Source organism: Patagioenas fasciata, chromosome 4 (assembly GCF_037038585.1).
Source record: "Patagioenas fasciata isolate bPatFas1 chromosome 4, bPatFas1.hap1, whole genome shotgun sequence".
Taxonomy (NCBI): Eukaryota; Metazoa; Chordata; class Aves; order Columbiformes; family Columbidae; genus Patagioenas; species Patagioenas fasciata.
Window position 1 is genome coordinate 8,654,005 of NC_092523.1, and position 21,413 is coordinate 8,675,417.

The following is a 21,413-nucleotide window of genomic DNA, read 5'->3' on the forward strand; positions in this document are numbered from 1 at the left end:
AAAAAAATTCTTAATTCAATGTATAAGATGAAGCGAGTATCCTTCAAGAACCTCCTGCAAGTTTTACTGTGAATATAGATATAACCCATAGAGCACAACTTCTCATCTGAAGTGGCAATGCTGGGTTAAAAGCTGTTTGCCAGCGAAGCCTCTCACTCTTTTGTAAAGCATTTCTTTGAGAACATTCTGCACATTTTACAGCTGTTCCTCCACATTATACAATGAAGTGTAAGAACTACAGCAGACTTTGGATTTGCAAATTGAAAAGCAGCAAAACTGTTGGCCAGTTAACAGTGCTTCATGCTTGGTTAGAAAATCTGCTAATTTAAACCAATTAGCTGAGTAAGTTCCACTTATCCTGGCTTTAATGAAGGAGTATTTAAAATATCAAGTTTTTCCCCTATGCCTATTTTCAGAACCTAGATATAGCCTAAACATTAAATACTTGTATATTCTTATAGTTGGCTGTCTCAACTAAGTTTTAGAGTAATCAACAGATAAAAGATTTGCTGAGTAGCTTTAAAAGTTGCAAACTCAAATAGCTGTACATGTTCCATGCCCAAAGTATGTCATGGATTATCCTGTTTTTGGATCTTATTTAAAGAACACCCCATTGTCTCAAAATCATTTAGCTGTGCAGACAGCTGGCCTATTCAAACAACATGTTTTATTAGAATTCCTCTGTCCTTCCTCCTCCATTCTTTCAGATGGCTACAACCACATACTGTGCTTTGCCTTAAGCATGTAAGCTCTTCAAGGCAGGGACCATCCATAATTCAATGCAAGTAAAATAGCAAACACAATAGGATCCAGATAATGTTTGAAACTTCTAGCATTTACTGTAGAACAATTTCCTAGCTAGGACTGGCTTGATTTTTAAACAGATCTTTAGGAAGCTTTCTCCCAGGCTGGGAAGTTGATTTAAAGTTTGCTGTTTAAAAAAAAAAAAAGGCAACAAGAGTTGCACATGTGTTTTAACTGTTTACATAGTAATGGTATTTCAGATAAAACACCATTTCCCTCTGAAACCTCACACAAACCAAGATTCACATTTTTAGGAGGAATCCCATTGCGCAAATAGAAATCCTCCACACTTAAAGACACAGCAGAACATGGAAAATTTTGAGTCCATCCTTCAATAAAGCAGTATAAAGTTTACACACGAATAACTAGCATTTTCATTTTTCTAGATATGATTTACTCGTATTTGCCAAAGCAAATAACACTTGTATGAGCGCACTGGACCTCAATTAGTGGTTGGCATCAAGCTGGATATTCTATGTGGCAAAGATGTAAGGAGGTGTGTGAAGATGTGAGAGCTTTCTGCTGGTTGCAAACCAGCACTGCTCTGCTTCTGTGCACTATAGCAGATACCCAACCAAAAACAAGTGTTACAAGGGCTTTTACTATGCAAAGCAGATCACAAGTACAAAACTAACAACCAGCTATTCCCAGTATTGTTCAAAGACCAGCTTAAACCAGCAGGCTCTACAGCAGCATGCTCCATCCCCCTCACCTTATTTACAAAAGAAAGGCTGCTTGCTACACCAATTACCTCAGTAAAACACAGCTGAGGGTTCTGAAGAACTTACCGTTGATTTCGAAAGGGAACAAGCTGCCACTTTTGTTCAGCTTCTCAGATGAGTACTGAAATTAATCAGAAAAAAATAAGTTTTAACTGTGCGAAAGCGCATACACCAAGGAAACTGCATGCGGTTCTCAGTTTCCCTATATGTGCATTCAACCACGTCTTTAAAAAGACGAGGTTTTGCTGGGTATGCGGAAGAAATTCCTGAACAGTTGATCTTTCTAAACAAAACCTCTGGCATCTATTTGTAATGTTTTCTGATATACTGCTGAGTACCAAACTGTTTCAAGAGTTGCAACATCACCCCATGCGAATAAACAGCAAAATTAAAGGTGATAATTCACCCTTAATGGAAAAGTTTTGATAAAATTTCAGTGGAGGGGAAGTTACAGGGTGACAGTTGGGTGCCTACTTTCAATTTTAAGGGTGAAAAGCAACATACCCTTCACCTTAAACTAAGAGGCAGGAATAGCTTGATCTAAATTAAATATACAAACTCTCAAGGGTCCCCAGAATGAACAAATTAAGATTTGCTAGTATTTTACATTTTCTTAAGAATCAATGTAGGGTAATGTTTTCTTATTTCTTACAAGTACAAAAGCCATTAAAATCTTTTGCAGACCGACAGTTTTTGAAACCAAGAGTTTATTGGTGATGGTTCGCTACTCAGAAACAATGCAAAAGCCACACTTAAAACTAAATTTGTGCGTAAGTGGCTTCAAAATTTATGATTAAGCTTCAGCAGCAGCATCTGCACAGTAGGACAAGTTTGAATGCAGAATGTCTTCCATTTTCATAGCTAATTTTACCTAGAAAACGTTACTACAAAGGGTCTAGATTTCTCAAACAAATAGACCTTGCTACCCAGCCTCCTACAGCGGAGTTATAAATAAATTGCTTAAGGCTCCATCAGAGCCCAAAGGCCATTATTTATTCCCCCATCGTCACCTCAGGATGGAAAGGAAGATTTCTCTAAGAAGAGAGCAACACAATTTATGTGAACATTGTTTTTTGTGTATAGCCAAAGAAGATAGCATTGTACATACACTTCCTTTCCAGATACAAAGTCAATTTTTAAACAAACATGCTTGGGCTACAAAGCTTTTCTTTCTTGCTGTGTATCAACACAGAGCACTGGTGACAACTTTATATCCCTGAGCCCCACATACAAGACAAACGTTAAATTATGGTAACATTCCCTTGGTGTTATTGTTTTAGAGGTAGGAAATAATGGAACACATAAGAATAGGGCAGCAATTAGATTTTTAATCTTCTTTTTTAAAATCAATGTCTGCATATGAGACAAGCCATTTCATTTTTCCTTTATATTTGCATCTGTAGATGCATTTATAACTTGTTTTTAAAGAAGGCTACTTTAAGTAAATAACAGAACTCCGAGGCTGAATCTCTATCAGATTCATAGCTAATTAGCCCTATTCAAACCTTCTGAAGTCTCCAACTTGACAGCAGGAGCAGCAATCACTTTCTCTAGTTTGCTTTTCAGAACTGTAGTTGCCAGTTATATACCACACACATCTAAAAAACTAGTATCAATCGTTTACTCTAAATGGATACTAAGGTATCTGTAGCACATTTAGGTAACGATAATTACATTTCAGCCATCCCTAAAGGAGAAAAAAAACAAATTAGAAACTTAAAGATAAGGTTATTCAACCAATTCCTCCTTCCCCAGTTTTCTCCAAGTGAGAGACAATACCAGCCTATTCAACTGTCAGATAATAGCTAAAAGAAGTATATTTTTGGAACAGAATTCCATGCCAAAAAGTTTTAAAGCTAATATATCTTGAACCACATGGAAAAGGGCAGTAAGAATGACTTAATCGTCATAATAGGGATGTTTAAAAGACTGTTCACACTGGCAAAGATCTTGGATGCTTAGAAGGAACAGAACCTCAGGACAATCCCCTGTGGCAATTATGAGATTGATTTATAGTTTTTGCAAATAGTTTTTAGCCAAATGCATCTTTAAGAAGCTCCTCATCAGATGTCCGAGTTATTTAATTACCTGCACTTTAGCCACCTTAAAAAGCCTTGTCTATCAGGTAGAGACTGAACTACTACACTTTTGACGGCTGCAAAGCACTGAGAGCATTTTTCAAGGGGGACATGGAAAAAGTGGGACCATACACACAGACTATTCATGCTACAGAGAATGACAGTGATGTTCTTTAATGCAGACAGCAGCCCCGTCCTTATAGCCATTTCTGATCAGCTTCTAGTGAATTCAGTACTCAATTCTACGAGAAAGCAGACACACTACAACTACCACTTGTTCTCTTAAGTGATCATTTACACAGAATCCTGTGAAGTTACAAAAAAGTGCTAATTCTTTGGAGATTGAGACCAAAAACCCTCACTAAGAATGTCACACCTGACACCACCCACAGAAAAGGGACAGTGAGCTGCACCATTTCCAGTAAAGGCCCAAGGATGACTAAAGGGAGAATAAAGAATCTCCTTTATGAGATGTCCTTGGCTTTCTATAACTGGAACTAAACATACTTTGAGACACTACCTGGCAGTATATTTTAATGATGTTTGGAAGTCCAGACTTGACTCTATCAAGCTGTAAATTGTTTATAGGAGGGAGGATCTTTTTATCTATATAGCACATGGCAGAAGTCCCACTAGATATTACTGTCACAGGGCACTGAACCAGTTTATCAGCTCCCCTGGGCTGGCCACACTCTACCCTCCCCCTTTGTGCTATGAGCTTCCTGAAGCTTCCTCAATTAAGAGCTTTTTTTAAATTATACTAGAAAATAACCTCAACAGGGAAGTCTGCTACCCTCTGTGTGAAGGAAATCTTCCTCAGAATAAGGCCAAATTATTCAACAAGGCAATTTTCCTGAAATCAAGAGGTCATGCATGTCCATGTTCCAACTACTGCTTTCTGAACGGATGTTTAAAAAGGCACCAAAATCTGATGCCTCTTGGGAACTTTTCACAAAAAAGAGGCAAGCACGTTTTTTTCAAGATAGAGACAAGCAAAACAATGAAACCACAAGTTCCACCTAAGGTTGGAATTGTTTGCTTCGTGCAAGAAAGTGGGTGTATTTTGAAATGCTTGTTCGAACGCAGAACCTCTTTTGTGCATTTGGAGAGACTACGCTCAAAAGAAATGGCGTGTTATGACATTTAGGACAGTGCTGCAAGTTTAAATTGGTTTACTGAGTCTTAGTAACTGTTCTTTTGTTAAAATATTCACTTCAAAAGAAACCTAGTCTTGAACTGAGTAAATGCAACAGGCACACAAATGAGACTACTAATTAATTATAGTTTACATCACAAGTTTAAGGGCTTTTTGCTAGTGAGGACCCAACTATAACAAAAATAGTTCTGGCTATTCTACATACACTTCAATCAACCACATGAAGGACTTCATGGCCTATACTATCCTCATTATTCTCAGAATGACTTCTTGATCTTTATGATTTTAAAATTTATTTCTCTGGTTTTTACGTATGTTTGAATTTCTTCAATTTCTCAGCATTCTTCCCAAGCCACAGGAAGGTCAGCATTCATTATTCCAGTACTAACTTCACCACCACCATCTATATAATATGTGACTTTCACTGTTTGAATAGGCCACACCAGACCTCCATCTCTCTACCAAATATCCTTCAAATATGACTAGATATGAAGGAGTAAGAAGTATTTGACTTTTTTTTCAGAATGTGAAGAAGTGATTAAGTCAAGTCACATCTTAGGCTCAGCCCTCAAGTCTTTCAGCAAGTCGCCTTCCATGCAAGGAAGTCAGCCCAATTCTAAGCCTTCCAACACAAGTCAGCTTTATAAAATTAAAACTCATGAAGAGACACATGCACAGAACAGATTTAGAACAGAGCTTCTTCCTTCCACAAGTGTTGACCTGGAGATGCTCCTATTTCCTTCTTAATACCTGACCTTGAATTCTTGCATCTCCCACACTGCTTTTCACAAACCAATACCAGCTTCTACATGAATACCAAAAAAGTGCGAGCTTCGCCAGAACATACAGAAATACCTGCAACACTCTTAAGGTTCGAGAGATTTATGTTCAAGGAAATAAAGACCAACTACTTGATTTAATGATGCTGTCAACTCACGAAACCAGTAATATGCTTGCAGAACATCCCACTGTTGTGAGGGAGAGTCAACCAACTAGGGATATTACGCTGCCTTGTGAGCTACAGTGCTCACCTGAAATAAAAGCTTGGGACAACCTTCCTGCTTCTACAGCAGGAAAGCAAATTGTGGTGGTGTTCCGAGTTGTTTTTTTCCCCCTCCTGTAGACAGGTGCAGCACAAGACTGTGCAACATAATGAGCATGTACTGACAAAATTAGTTTGGAAAATTAGAATGTCATTTAACAAAGCAGTAAGAAAAGCTACAGGCAGTGTTTTACAACATACTCAGGCAAGAGGAAAAGAAAGGTACTCAGTTATCATACAGGTTGCGCAAATGAAAAACCATATTATGTCCTATATATGTTGTCTTTATGCCCAGCTGAGATAGCTAGGAGGTAAACAGCTTTGAAAGAGCTAACTTTTCTTTCTTTTATAGCCCTCATTTCTGAGCTGTGTTACAGAATAGCTTTTCCCCAGCTCTTTTATCTATTTGTCCCATGGCGAGTACAGTGCAGACATACTGTGAAAGGGATCATTAAACTGATAAGGGTTAACATTAACCCAGGCAAAAAAGGTTACTCTTAATCCTCCATCAGCTCATAAGACGACTCACCACATGGTCCCACAGAACTTTGTGCCAACGCAAGTAATGAAAGGTGCAGGCCAGACCATTTTAGAATTGCTGTAAATTGCTGTTGCTGTTAGAAGAAACTACAGCATTACTATGAACTTCTTGCCAAGAAGTCTAAATGTGCTAGAGCTGATTCAAGACCCCCACTAACAGTCTTTTTCCCTTATTAAAATTTAGTAGTTGTCTTTACTAGTGGAAAAGTGTGGTTATTATAATCTTAGGTTGATGTTTTAGTCAAGAAGCCATCATGTGCTCCCACAAATCCTTTTCAAGAGGGAGTAACCTAGTTGCTTTCATTCACACTTGCTTCTGAATTTTACACCATACTTCATGAATGCCACACTTTTTCAATCTGCAATTTTGTATAAACAGAACCTGTCCCTGGCCTCAGAATGCATTTTCTCCAAGGACTAAAGCATTTACAAAACCAATTATTTGACAGATTAAGGTGGGGGAGAAGGAGGAGGAGGAGTGTGCATGAAACAACTAATGAGACATCATCTGCCATTTTCCATTCTACTCTACTCATTCTTTTCCGTGTTTTATTGTAAGTACAGATAAGGACAGAATTTTAAAAAGTAAAAAACATTAAAAACAAAAAACCAAAACCCACCGCACACACCAAAACCAAACAACACAAGAAACCCACAACACATTACAGCACGCGAACACATTCCTGTATAAACTCCAGAGAATATAAAAGCAGTGATACATCTTTCTCTGCTCTCTTAAATCTCTGGTCCAAAACCAGACCAAGAATACAGTAGAGTCCCCTAAAAACTTCATATCCCAAGTGCTTCATCAAGCTAGCTGAAACAAAGGCAAGTTGAGCAAGCACTTCCACAAGGGTTAACATTATTCCAAGTCCTTCTATATGTCTTTCAAAAATAGCACATATTTAAGGTGAAGAGAGTAAAAGTTAGTTATAAGAAGAACTCTAAATGGACCTGTTACACTTCTCAAAATAAAACCATCTGATTAATGTCTACTATTAGACATCCTTACAGGACAGAGTACTGGACAAAGGGTCATGCACTTCCCATATGAGAACTGCAGATGGTTGTGCTCAAACTCCATCGTATTCAGGATACGCTTCACCCGGTTTGGACTTGTGCAGTAAATAAAGAAGCAGCTCAGCTACTTAAGTACAAGTTACAGAGGCAGAATCTTGCTGTTAAAGTAACTGAGCATGATTCAGGTTCAATGTTTGCATCATTTATTATTTAATAAAAATAACAGAACTAGAGTTGAACAATACTTTGACATTTAGTCAGATTATTTTGTGTCCCTGAAGTTTGATGTACACAAGATGCCACTGCAATTAAAGTCAGTGAAACAAGGCTAGTGTGTTACATGAAAAATATGTTCTCAGATGGAGACCCAAATTGACAGGAGACAATTTTGCATTACTTACCCTGCAGTAGACATAATATCTCATTTTCACAAGTGAAATGTGAAGAGCATAGATTCCTTAGCATCTCAATAACATGCTTGAACCATACCCACAGATCCAGTAAATCCAGTAAATATTACAACCCTTTCCAGAGCACCAGGCATCTGAGACACTGATAAAACAAGGATCTACTAACATCAACACGCCTGATAGTCAGTAACCTGACTTTCAGTTCAAGTGTATTTACCCGATGACCTGTTCTCCTTCTGCCCAGAGCTGATAGTTACCTACATGGTGGTCAGTGACTTCTGTAAGTAAATACTCTTATCAGATATCAAGCACTTGGCTATATGAAGAAAACTTCACTACATACCAGCACTTGTGCTTTTTGTTAGGAACAAAAAGAATTCTGAGAAGTTTTGGTAGTTCTTTTCAATTATTAGAAAACTTTATTCTGTGAAGATAACAGGCTTTTTGCTGATTATTTAAAATGAAGCTGGAAGGCTAAAAAGATCATCAATTAAGAAACCCTCACTTCAAGACAAACCATACACTAAAGCTTCACTTCTTCCCCTTACAACTCTTATCCACCCTGCAAACCAATCCTAACTTCAACAGCCGAATTCTGACTGATCTACATTCTTGAATTTGTTATGCAGTTTCGAGTTACTTTTAACCTATTTTGCATTTCACATTTACGTATTATTTTGGTAGATCCTTACCAGATTAATACTGTACGTTTTACACGTCAGATCATCCAAGCTCTGGTTCTGCAGCTTTTCTGTTATTAGTGTTACCATGGTAGTTGTTCCTTTTCCACTGCTCACACAGAAGTGTTGGAGGCTCTTCGGTCTCTTGTTTCAATACTCATGAGCCATTTTTGCTTTGGTTAAGAGTCTCGAGATTTATTCTTCCATCTTATCGCAAAGTTTATTTCCAAATGCCGTCAGTGTGTCATGTCTGGTTTTCTGTAAAATTGAGGCAGAAAAAGGAAAAAGTCAGAAAAATTCTTCTGTACATCACAATTCGTGTTGTGACAACAGGACTCATGTTTGGACCACTCATTCATGCAAGTAAACCACTCTGTGACCAATGCTATCGCCTGGCATTTCAGATTATATGTCTCTATTAATGAAAGAATACTATTGATTACAACTTCAGACGGGAGATGAGACTCATTCATAGTCAAGACCAGGATATTACTTGGCCATTTCCTATTATTAAACTGATTCTACTTCAGATTTTTATCCAAGGCAGAAGGAAAGACTTAAGCTTTCCCTCATTTAAACTACTACTGAAGCCTTAGCCAGGTGTACTAGAACAACATATGAAACATGCAGATACTTACCACCCTGTTCTGAACATTTAACGCTCTTTGCTATTTTAAGACCTTCTACCACATTGTTTCATCACTAGACACTTCTTAAAAGCAGAGTGGAGCAGTGGGTAGCTCAAACGCTTCCCAGCTTTCCAAACCCTCAGCTACTTTTAATATATTCCCTGTGGTTCTTCTATTTTAAAGGTTATGTAATTGCTACCTGTCAGCAAACACCAGATCTTAAGCTTGTAAGCAGGACAGATTACCATACACGTAAAAGCATCACTGACAAAAGCTTGGATACCTTTGTTCTGTGAGCAGTCGTCTAAATCAAAAGCACCAGGTTCACCAGCTGCCTCTTTCTACCCTAAGCACCCTCTATATAATTTCTTCCCCTCTCTTTCCTCAGCATCAGGAACCCATAACTGCTGCAATATTGTTCTCCACTGTCTTCCAAAAGTCTTTATTATCTGGTTCTTTTTACCACAGCAAACGGACCTCTGTACTTTCCTCAAATCCTTCTCATTCTTCCAGTTCTCAAGAAAAACCAGAACAAACCCACAGGACTTGAGCTTCTCCATTTTCCTTCTTCTGTCATCAGGTCTTTCAGGCTCACCACAGATCTCAAACTCACATCTAGTTTTCAAAACCAAGCCTACATTAGTATTAATCACAATTTTTCACATTGTCTTCAATGAACTCCTCTTCCCATAATTTTGCCTTACTGTGTTAATCAAAACATCTTTCCTCAACTCATGCTGATGATCCATTAGAAGCATGCATTAATAATTTCTGTTTATGATTTAAGTGGTCAAGTGTATTCAGTGACTGCTTATGGAATAGAAGAAGTGGAAGAGATCCATACACAGGTATTTACAAATTTAAACAAGGCAACAGGAGCCTTGGGGAAGGAACACTGCTTCTGACCAGAACCTTATGTCCATTTGCTATGTTTTAAAGTCTAAGGTAAAAAAAAGAGCAAGAAAAGAACAGCAGAAAATAACCCTAATGTTTCCGTAAAACAGACTATTTTCCATGCTGCTACTTATCAGCTGCTTAAATAATCAGTACTAACAAGAAAAAAAAAGCCACTTGAGTCCTTGTCCCAAGTTAAACCCATCTAAAACTAAGATATTAATAGTATTAATGGTAATATTTGTTTATCTTCTAAACCTGTTGCCTTTGAGTACATCCTCAAGTGATTTTCATATGCTAACCATACACTATTTCACCTTTACAGAAGTCTGCCATGTAAAAGCCTCCTTTAGCCTCAAAACTGTCCCGCAATTGTAATTTCTGCCCCATCTTTTGGTCTAATGCTCATATCTACTTTTATTTGCTCCATGAGATGATGCTTACAAGTGCTCCTCAACCATAACCAATGCTGCCCAGGTATCTGGACTTGTTTATTTTTACTGAATGTGCCCTATCTTTCAGCAAAGCACCTTGAAATATTTACCACATCTTGTTCTGAAATTACACCAAGCCGAATATCAAAGACACTCAAGCTCATACACTCACAGTAGAAGTTGCATTTACCCTTTTCAATGTAAGCACACTTCAAAGTGCAGCTCACAAAATGCTGTGCAAACTTATTGGCAAGTGTGTGAACAGAGCAGTATTGAGAGTAGCATGACCAAACATTGTCATGTCCCTTTTAAACCTGGTGAAGTTAAAACTAGACCTATAAATCCAGAATAGAAGTCAAAAGAAATGCTGACTAGGGTCAGAATTTGTCCATATATAGACAGAAAATATACTGAAACTGAGGAGCTTAGTAACTGGCACAAAGACCTTCAGATTCATATTAAGGATTAAGATTTCCACAGCTAAGAGGCTACTGTTAAACACCTGCTGAACTTTTCAGCTGGTTCTTAATTATATTTCTGTTTGGAAGGGCCATAAAAGAATGCGTGGTTTTTCCTTCAAGGAAAAAAGTAAAACCAGTAAAACTACCAAGGACAAGGGAGGAAAAAGGTTTAGACCTGTAATCAGTTAACGACAATGTATTCATACTTCGATTAGTTCTTCATACTAATATTCAAACGTTTCACTGAAATTTTAAGTTGGCATAATACAAGATAAAACAAGGAGATGGACAGAAGAGTATTAATCTTCTGTTGATGACCCAATACATTCAGTTTTATAAGAAGATAAAAGGGAGGCAAACGAAATCACAGAAACATGGTACTTTCAGAATCAAACTGACTTGTATAGTTATCCAGGTTCCTAAATCCTACCAGCTACTGAAAGTAATATTTGAGAGTAGCAACCGTGCAGGCCCTTCCTGTGTGCAACCCAACCAGTTCTGAAACACAAGTAAAGAGGGAATTCCAAAAAAAGGCTTCTCTCTTTTTAGCAACTCACACTTACTTGCAATACTTTTTAAAATTACACACGCTCCACTGAGAAAGATTTGTAAATCTATTTAAGGGCTCCATGGGACAAGGGTGAAAAAGCTGTGTTAGCCAGACCCGCCTTCATGTATCAGCTCCCAGTTTCTACTGTTTTCCCCCATCAGCAAATTCAATTTCTCAGTACCAAGCACAAACCCTAACAGCAGGAGTTTTAGTTCAGACCAGAAGCAAGCTTCAGAAGTGAATTCCCTCCTTATCCTCCTTTAATGTGCTTTATCTCACAGCATGGACCAGTCTCACCAGAAATAATCCACTCTGAAACAAAGCCAGAAGGCGCACCACAGCCACCATGAGATGCTCAGCACACTGGTCCAAAGCAAGCCATCAGGCTGTGGACATCCGTACTAACTGTATTACACTACAAACCTGCTCCTATTGGGTGGTCCTTTTTGCTCATGACAACATAACAAATGTTTAAGTGGAAATATGTGACCACCATTACACTTCTTCCAGCGAAAGCCATTCTAGGTTGCAGTTTGATAGACCTTGGCTGCCATCAGAACCATCAACACATTTCTTCTCTGGCTATTCATTGCCCACAGCAATGTGCCAGCACAAGTGTTTTTGCTACAACACGGAGAACTGTATCAAGGGATGTTGATAGTTGGATAAAACCAAAACACTTCCTTTTGTTTCTGGGAGAGGTTGTTTTCCAGCTGGATCAGTTCCCCAGTCTGGTTTACCATGAACTGGACACAAACACTTGTGCAGACATGTTGTGGGATGCTGATGCTGCTTGTCGAGGTGCCTGTCCAACTACAGCATTTCCCACACTGAGCCAGGCACATTCTCCTATAATTAGGAAGAAGGTTCACACGTTTTGCTCCTGTTTTTCCAATCCATACTCCTTTGACTAGTCAAACTGTCCAGTTCAAAGGGATCTGAGATCACCCCTGCAGCCTCACCACTCAAACTGACCCAAGTCCCAGCTCACTCTAGTTAAGTTATTTATGCTCTACTAGTAATTATTTCCCTCATCTTTGCTAATTATTATTGGTTGTTAGGAGACAGATTAAAAGTCACTTTATCTTCACTATACTGTTGTGATTTTAAAACTTTATCAATATATATTTTCGAGCCTTACAAGCTTTTGGCTCTCAATATCTCCTAGAAGGATGTGACTTATAATCCAGAAGACTCTTAATGGTATTTTCACATTTTTAGGTGTTTGTTTCTTTCTTTCAAGGTCCTATGCTGTGGTATGTATCTCACATAACCACAGAGATGGTAAGCTATTTATTTTATGTACTTTTTTCGCCATGCTCTCCTTCCACATCTGGAAGGCAGGTAACTTCCATTTTCAGTGTCTCCTTATCACACCCTCTATGCTTATCAGGCTGAAACCCTCTTGAACTGCTTGGCACTTCAAACTAATTGGATTTTCAGTAACAGGAACTGTTTGGCCATCCTTGTTATAGCAACCTGAACTCTGCTGAATTTGCTTTTCTTCAGCTGCCTCGCAGCAGAGATCTTGGCACAATCAAGTTCTGCAAGCACATGCCCCGCTTTCTGTACAACCTGTACCCCCAAAACACCTCTGCTGTCACCACATCCCTACAGGCAGCAGCTGAGCCGGGCATGCAAGTCCAAACACTAAGATCCTCCAAGACTTGAGGTAATAATAATGGCTCTTAGTTCTCCAAGTTGGATGAAGTCCTACAAGATTGTGACCATCCTTCCCTTAGCACACTCTCCTCTATGGAGCCTGATTAGGTAGAACAGAGAAAGCTGAGCCATCCAAGATAAATATGCATAACAAAAGATGTTAGTCAGTCTCTGTCCTGGGAGAGACTTAATCTTACCAGGATCTCCTTAAGCTGGGGTGGTAAAAGGTGAGAGGTGGGGGGAAGAGAAGTTATTTTTATTGCTGAAAGGTAGACTAATGAAAAGTAATAAAAAATAAAATAGAAAAACCAAACTCCCAACGCAAGCCAAAGCTAACATTCCTCACATTTGGAAAATGAGTTGTGATGGAATCAGTATCACCACTATCTCTGATTTAAAGTTTTGTTCTCTGACACTTTCTCAAGTCCAAGCAGAGATTTATTATTCTATCTCTACAGCACAACTAAAGAAGAGAACTTTTATTTCTTTAAAAGTTGAGCCACAAGTAGTAATGACTTGTAAAATCTCTGCCAAAATTAAGGGTGGAGAGAGAAGAAAAGTGCTCGTGTCACGAATTCCGTATCTTCTCAGTGACATCACTGAGGTCTTTTTTGGGAAGACGACTAAAAATATGTATTGCCCAGCCCCCCAGTCAATTAAAGGATGTCAGAGGCTCATCCAGTTTGACAGCCTACTTTCAAAGAGATGAAGAGTCCTGATGAAGAGCATAAAGCCAATTCAAAAATCTCTTCTTGGCTCTCAGAGAGTACGGCAGCCAGACTCATTTCCAACCCACTCCTCCTCCTCTGCATCCTGCAGGACAAAATGTTCCAGCAACAGCTCATCTCGCTGGGAAAATTTACATTTGCTCAAAACACTTCTAACAATTTCTCCTCTGTCTCTGGAAGTTCCATCTTGGATGAAGGAGAAAAGATCACAAGATTTTAGATGATTTTCCCATAACACAAATGTAGGTGTTTCTTGATGATCCCAATTCAATTTTTTATGCCTATGGTACTAAAATTACCCAGTGAGAACGCAGAGGATCATTCCCCCTTTTCTATTCCTTCATATTATTTCCCACTCTTTGCTCAGACCTACATTGAACCCTTATTACCCACAACCCTATAAAGACATACTTAGCCAGCTCCCAGCAGAAGAAAAGGATTAGCTAGAGTCAAAATTCCAATTCGGATAAGTAGGTCCTTTAAAATATTATCTCTGCTTCAGCAAGCCAAAGCAGGTAATCATGCCAGCAGTACTAACTCCGCACCTAGATGATTTTGCTACTGACTCTAGATGAAAGATGATGTGATTTTTTTGTCTCCTGGCACTTTCTGCAGCATCCACAAAGCATTTCAAAATTGAAACATCATGCAAAACTGATCAAGTTTTAACAGGGCATTGCCTGGCCCATCCAAGTTACACTTGAAGCAAGACTAAGTTGGAAGACAAACTTTTTAGAAACTGGTAAACTAATACTTCGTGCCATCTGAAAAAAAGCTACATAATGTCTCGTTTCTTGCAATGCAAAATTCAAGCTTCCAAATGGAAAAAGAACATTCCACTTCTAAAACTACACATCATTTGCCACAGCGCTAAAAAGTTCAGAGGGAGGCTAAGCATTCCATGTAACACAAGTCTATTATTAATAACTTTTAGTCCAGAAAGGTTCCATAGCAGGCATTTAAAGAGAACTATTTGGTCTCTATCCTTTTTAGCACTAATCTGCAGAATGGTTATTCTGCAACCTTTCAAAATTCCACAAAGGCAAAAAACAATAAAATTAAATTTAAAAAAAAAACACAAAAAACCCCAGATCTTTAATTAAAAAGTTTCCTGTAGCTATAGAATTCTCCATCAATGTTTTGGGGGACGGGTGCTAGACACCTCAGTTTCCAGTTCATTATACTTTAGCGAACCTTTCTTAATGCACAATTAACTAGCACGGAAGTGTAAAAATAGTGTATTAGAGCAAAGTTTTCTGACCAAAAGGGATGAAGAAAGAGTAGGGCTTATAGCCACAGTTTTTATTCTGTAGAAATTGTACCACAGTTATCTAGCAAATCCTGTTTAAATAGTTGTTCCTCTTCCTGAAGAGTTCAGAAGTGACAAAAATAAGGTAGGGCTCAACAAGACCCTCTACACATGCTAGAACTTAAAGTGAAGCCAAAGAGGTTGGTTCCAACCCTTGCAATTCAGAGTTTCTTTTAAAGACTACAGAGATATTTATTGAGATACAGAATCTCTCAGCTTTCTCCATGTGGTGCTTTCATAAGCCAATTTATATTAGAAGGAAGCCTCAATATTATGAAGTGTTCAAGCCTGGATTAAGGTTACCACAACTCCAGCATAAAACTGCAAAAAGGGACAAGAAAAAGACACTACAAGGCATCTTTTATATTAACTGATGGCCACTGGAGTCGCATTTCTCAGATATTCCACAGGCTCAGGAAGCACAAGCAATAAAGAGCTCAAAAAACCTGTCTGTGCAAGACAGAACTATATTCCACCATCCTTAGGAAAAACTGGGATTTGGGTTGTTATTGCTTCCAGAGATAGAAGAGACGAAGTATCAGATCCACTCACTTCAAATGCAGAAAATCACTATGGAGTCCAGAATTTCACTGCGTTTTGACCCTAAAGCATCATCATTCTAACACCAACTGGTCACTGAGACAGCTGTGACAATATAAACCGTTACTAAAATAAGGCTGCATCCTCCACACTCATTTCTCCTCCACCTCCCACACTTCAGATGCAAGAGCTCCTGTGAGAAGGAAGCAAAGCCTCAACCATCACATTCAGCCTTTGGACTCTGTTTTACTTAACAAAATCCAGCACATTTTGGCAAATCTCTTGAACTCACAGGGAACAAGTAGTACTCTGAGTTTTCTGACTGAAAAAAACAGACCTTGTTCAAAGGCTTCAGTGTGAGATGGAGAAAACCTGCAGGGAGAAGCACCATGACTAAACCCAAGAGGATATCCTGGCTTTAGATGGTGGTTTCCAGTTTGCAAAATCTGCAGGCAGATGATGTGCTGGGAAGAGGTTAAAGGTAATACTCTGATATACAGATTTCTCATTCTTCAGGTGCAGAATTCATCCAGCTTGGATGAAACACATACAGAATAAAGACCTCAAACCATTTAATAAACTTTCAATTAGAAACGGAAGATTTTACTCTGTTATATGATAAATCGTTGTCTGTAATAAATACTACCCTTTGTTCCTCAAGTTACTATCAAGTGGTTTAGGTTTGTTTTCAAATTAAGAGGAATGTCTCCTTCCAAAAAGTCAAAGCAAGAGTGGAGATGTGGGATGTTAAGCCTTAGTCACAGTTTATAAAATTAAGTAAACTCAAGAGACTTTTTCCAGGTCATCCCTAATTAAAACCAGGAAAATGTCACCACAGAAAACTACGGCTAAGAACTCAACCCATGTATAAATCCAGGTTTATACCCGTTTTCAGACTCAAGGAAGACCCAACATTAACATTACAGAAGTCATCCTGCATCTTCTAGAGTATCTTTGTCAGGCAGGACAATGGATGAGCTGCACCACGATGCTTTTCCAAGATGCTTCTGTTACTTATGTTCTCCTTCCTAAAATAATCTACAACTATTTAAATGACACGCAAGGATTTCATTAATCTTGCTGAAGGATATTTACATCTATGTTTGGAGTTCCATTTGAATGAGCCATCAGCCCATGGCCAGTCATCTCACTGCAATGTACAATTTGGACTCTTTCTCTCAGCATTACTGCAGAAAGCACAAGCCTACATTGCAAAGTGTTGAGGAACAGAAACTCTCGTATATGAAGGTTTTTTTTTTTTTTTACACATGAACGCCAAGCCCTTTGCTTCTGCCATAATTACGAACTAAATGAGCTAACAGTCATTATTTCAAGAATATGCCAGCTCAAACTAAGCATTATTGCCTGTTTAAGTAGAGCAGAACAAAACCTACTGTGCACTCACCACTTGGGAGTATCACTGGATCTTTCAGTCTATGACGTTACTGAAAGCTTGGAGCTCAGGTCCTGCACAAGTTATTTCCACCTCTGCATAATGTTTTTATAAATATTCTATTTAAAACCAATGGAAGTATTTCTTCAGTATACAAAGCCTCCAGCAAGATTCAAAATTCAGATTCATTATAAATAATAATTCATACACAGAATAAGTGTTTGAACAAATACACATACCACCAACCTAGGCCTACCACACTCCCACTATAGCAAGTGATTCAGATTATACAAGACCCACAAGATTATTTTACTCTAAGGCTTGCAAAAACAACATGCAGATGAAGATTAATTGGCCCTACTACTGAAATATTTGCTTCATTCCATCAGCTAGAGAAGAAAAGCCAGGGAGGAAATGAAGATGTAGTATCACCTGCTTTCTCTTAGTGTTTTCCCTTAAAAATGAGAAGAGTCAAAAAGGCACATACACACGCTTTAAAAACACTCAGGCCTGAAAAACATACAGCACTAACCCTTAACTTGTATGGCAATGACAATGGTTACTCCACACATGCTGCTGCTCCCCCATGATAAACTGAAATACTAATATCAGTACTGACGTACTCTTATATCACTAAACCCTATGGGCTTGGAGCTGAGGGCTTATCCAAATCCCTCCCATACATCCTGCTCCCAAAACACACACAGCTAATAAATCTCCTCTTATTTGCCTTCAAGGCTTATTCTGAAAAGTTTCAGACATCTGGTTGCCCTGTCCAAAATAAAAAGCCAAACTAGTAGGTTTGTTTTATGATCCCGAGTGCGACACGTTCTCTCTGGAGGCCTTGGGCCAGGTGAAAAGCACTTACGTTAAGATGCTACTTCATGGCATTTCAGGGATCTAATGAGCTTTATAATCTGCACACAGGGAAGGCTCCCTAACAGTAGTTTGCGTACAACTATGGAAATTAAAAACAAGGAACCTATGGTACTCCAGATATTTTTCAGTAAATAGTACAGCTGGTGAACTGCAGATGCTGCTAAATTTAGAACCCCAGTGCTTAGCAGTGTTCTGTAAATATCCATACATCTCAGTGCTTACAGTAACATGAAATACACTTCTCCCAGAGCCTTACTGTCATTCTTCAGACTACAAGTAATATCTCTCCCCCATGACAAAGTACTATGACCAATTTAGTGGGACAAGAAAAGTTTCAGTCTTTGTCTCAAAATCATAACCCTCCAGAAGATCATTGTGTAACTGTACTGAATAAGCTCATGTATGCACATGTCCTTATTTTAGTAGTTTATGACAAATACACATTTTAGACATCTTCATTAAAAAAAAAAGTCTAAAATGAAAGCAAATTACAGGAAGTGCTAAGCAAGAGTAAAGTTGCATGCAGGCTCGCAGACAGTAGTTAAAAGTTTTCTGCTACATTATCTGTCCTGAAAGAGCACAGAAATGCATTGAACAGATAGGACATCTGGTGCATAACAGACAACCCAGTTCCCTCTCATGGCCCAAATTTGTTCCCAATCGTGGCCAACCATCTGTAATTTGTTACTCAAGAAACTTGAATTCATCAGGCAGGAGACACCACCTCAAGAGGTGGCACACTGGGAGACGTCAAGTTTTACAACACCCATCTAGTTACCTGTTCCATTAGAATGCAGAAAAATGCTTAAACACCACACAGCTTTCAAGGAGCAAAAATTTTCTTTAACATAAAGAGGTCTCAGGTATTACACTATAAATAACAAAACTGAATGTTAGTTTGAAGAATCTGTGGTTGTTGACCTGAACTGTAGTTCAGCAAAATAAGGAGCAACTCAATTACTGGTTTCCAACTTCTGTTTTGCACATCCCAGGAGTTTTCAAATGCTGAAGTGTCTGAAAAGATCTGCACTACAGATATTAACACATTACGCTACTACATGTGAACCCTCAGTAACAGTCCACAAATAATCCAAGTGTGAGCACAACACAAATTGAAGTCAATTAAAATAATGGAAATAAATACAAAGACAAAATCAGTACATATGTCAATATTGTGGTGCTTTCTGCGTTCAATTCAAACATTACTTGAAGCATCACCAGGGACATTCTTCTGGACAGGCTTAAGGTACTTCAATAAAACTGAGTTCAGCTGAGCTGTGCAGCCAAAGTCTTTCTAGTTCACCAAACCATTCCAAAAGCAAGACAACCACTTTGTTTGTCAGTGCATTCCACCTTCACCAGTGCACTGAACAGCTGGATTCAGGAAACGCTGTGCCAGAGGTCAAGATGCAAACCAAGGGGTACACAAGTGCAGTAAGTATTTAGAAAAAGCATTTGTAACAATTACATGAACTAAAAGAAATCTCATGAGACAAACCAAGTCAGACCATGGAAGAGATGACTTTGTTAAGTCAGGAAAAAACCCAGTGAACTCTATTTTAACTACATCAGTGTGTGCGTGTTTTTTTTTCTGTAAATACTAAAAGACAACCTTCTGCTCAGTATTTTCATTCTGTGCTACCTCAACACTATCACATGTTTCATGAATGAGTCATTAATTCTACAAGCAAGTTCTGCAGAGAGATTCATTTGCCAGATTCATAGAAGTCACTAGGATTTCAGATCGTGAAGTTTAGCCATATACTACAGGCTACAAAGCCTTAATGAAAAACCATGCTCCTGCATGGGAAGCACACAGACACAAGGTGCTGATTGGTACACAGGTATTACAGATCACACTAGTTAGTCTAAGGCAGATTAATTCAATTTTATTTGAGTCAAAAAATGCCAGGTAAAGAATGAAAGCTAAGGAAGGGGAAGGGCCTTCGGTTTTAATCTTCACTGATCAGGACAGAAATTTAGCAGCTTTAAACGGCAGCAGGTAACTCAAGTCACTTGACTAGCAAGTCAAGCGTAACACCTGCAGACAACAGTGCAAGAGAGGACAGGACCACAAGTGTTTAGAAGGGAGATCTGTGTCCTCTCACTTGGGCAATGATGTTTACAGATGACTGCATTCTGACAAGATCAGCTCCTGGCAACCAAGTTGAAGGACAAAACGGTAAAGACTTATCAGATAAAGTCAACAGTAAGACATATGCAAGTGTGTCTTACCCTCAATCTTTCGATACTGATAAAAAGTGTGCTTTATCTAAACGCACCTTGAAATAAGCCTCTGAAATTACATCTGGGTTTCTGTCATCTTCACTTTGCAAAGGTTAAGCATACTGTAGGCTGCATAAAGTGGTATTATCTTTTTTCTGCTGAAGATCTGAAATATCAAACCACTGCATTTGGGGAAGTCACAGCCTGAGCACCTGGACTCAAGAAGTACAAAAGTGATAAACAAGGTTTTGACAGCTGCAGCCTTTTCTGCAGGTGCAACAGGCATTTACTTCATTTCAGCTTGGCTCAGTTTAGCAATTAGTTCAATAACTAATTCAGAATTTAGAAAGAGGTTTAGCTTTATTTGATCCTCTCAGATCTTGAGCTCAGCTGAGAAAAGGGAGAGGGGAAGGGGAGGTTCCCCCAAACAGTTCCAAAGTTTAAGGCTGTTTATTTAACAGGACTATAAAGTTTGGTCTCAGGGATACATGGTATTTTGCAACTGATGATATTTCTAAAATTTGAGCATCACACTTCAAACAGAAAAACCTTGCACAACCAGATATTACCCCACCTTAAAAGAGTCAACACAGTTCCCCATGTACCACCCTCAGTGGCAGCTTCCACAGCCAAGCTGGCAGCAGGATGCACCTAACTAAACAAGCCTAAAAAAAAGCATCCTAACAACAAAATCCCTATTTCTGTTGACTATTAAGGAGCCTGGAACAGTTAACTGAGCTGAAGGTGTAAATCCCACCCTGAATATCTAACCTGAGAGCAGAGCTGGGGTATCCCTTGATGTACAAGCACACAAATGCTGCACACATGCAGCTCAGCATTAATCTTCAATTCACCCACAGCCCCAATCCATGCCAGCCATCAGCTCTCCAAGGACAGTACAAGGGATACTTCTCAGTCCTACTATTCTACAGCAAAACCCGAAGTTTTGGGATAACAGTATGAAGCTTATATAAAGAGCTTGAAGAAAAAACGTAGCAATTTTATTTTGAAATATGGCATTACACAAATACAAGCTAAAAAGCCCTTTTACTTTTTCGTAACACTAAAAATAAGCAACTACATCTTGTGCATCAAAATACACAAGTATTAACATCTTAAAGTACATTCAATACACACTTCACCATTCACATTGCATTTAATTTCAACACCAGGAGATGCTGCCTTACTTTTTTGGCAACATATTTTTGTATAAGTAATCTTAGCTAACAAACATTCAACATCTTTAGAGAAGGATT

The 21,413-nt window shown here is 38.6% G+C and overlaps 1 protein-coding gene across 3 annotated transcripts in view; it reads right to left on the reverse strand.

Annotated features, from left to right (window-relative positions):
• Positions 1–21,413, reverse strand: part of FAM53A (family with sequence similarity 53 member A) — a 70,373-nt gene that overhangs the window by 39,725 nt on the left and 9,235 nt on the right. For all 3 annotated transcript variants that reach the window (XM_065837798.2, XM_065837796.2, XM_065837797.2), the window contains 2 exons: positions 8,465–8,710; positions 1,593–1,647 (listed from right to left, as the gene is read on the reverse strand). In XM_065837798.2, the coding sequence (XP_065693870.1) occupies positions 1,593–1,647; positions 8,465–8,542 (133 nt within the window). In that variant the 5' untranslated portion in view covers positions 8,543–8,710. The remainder of the gene's footprint in view (positions 1–1,592; positions 1,648–8,464; positions 8,711–21,413) is intronic.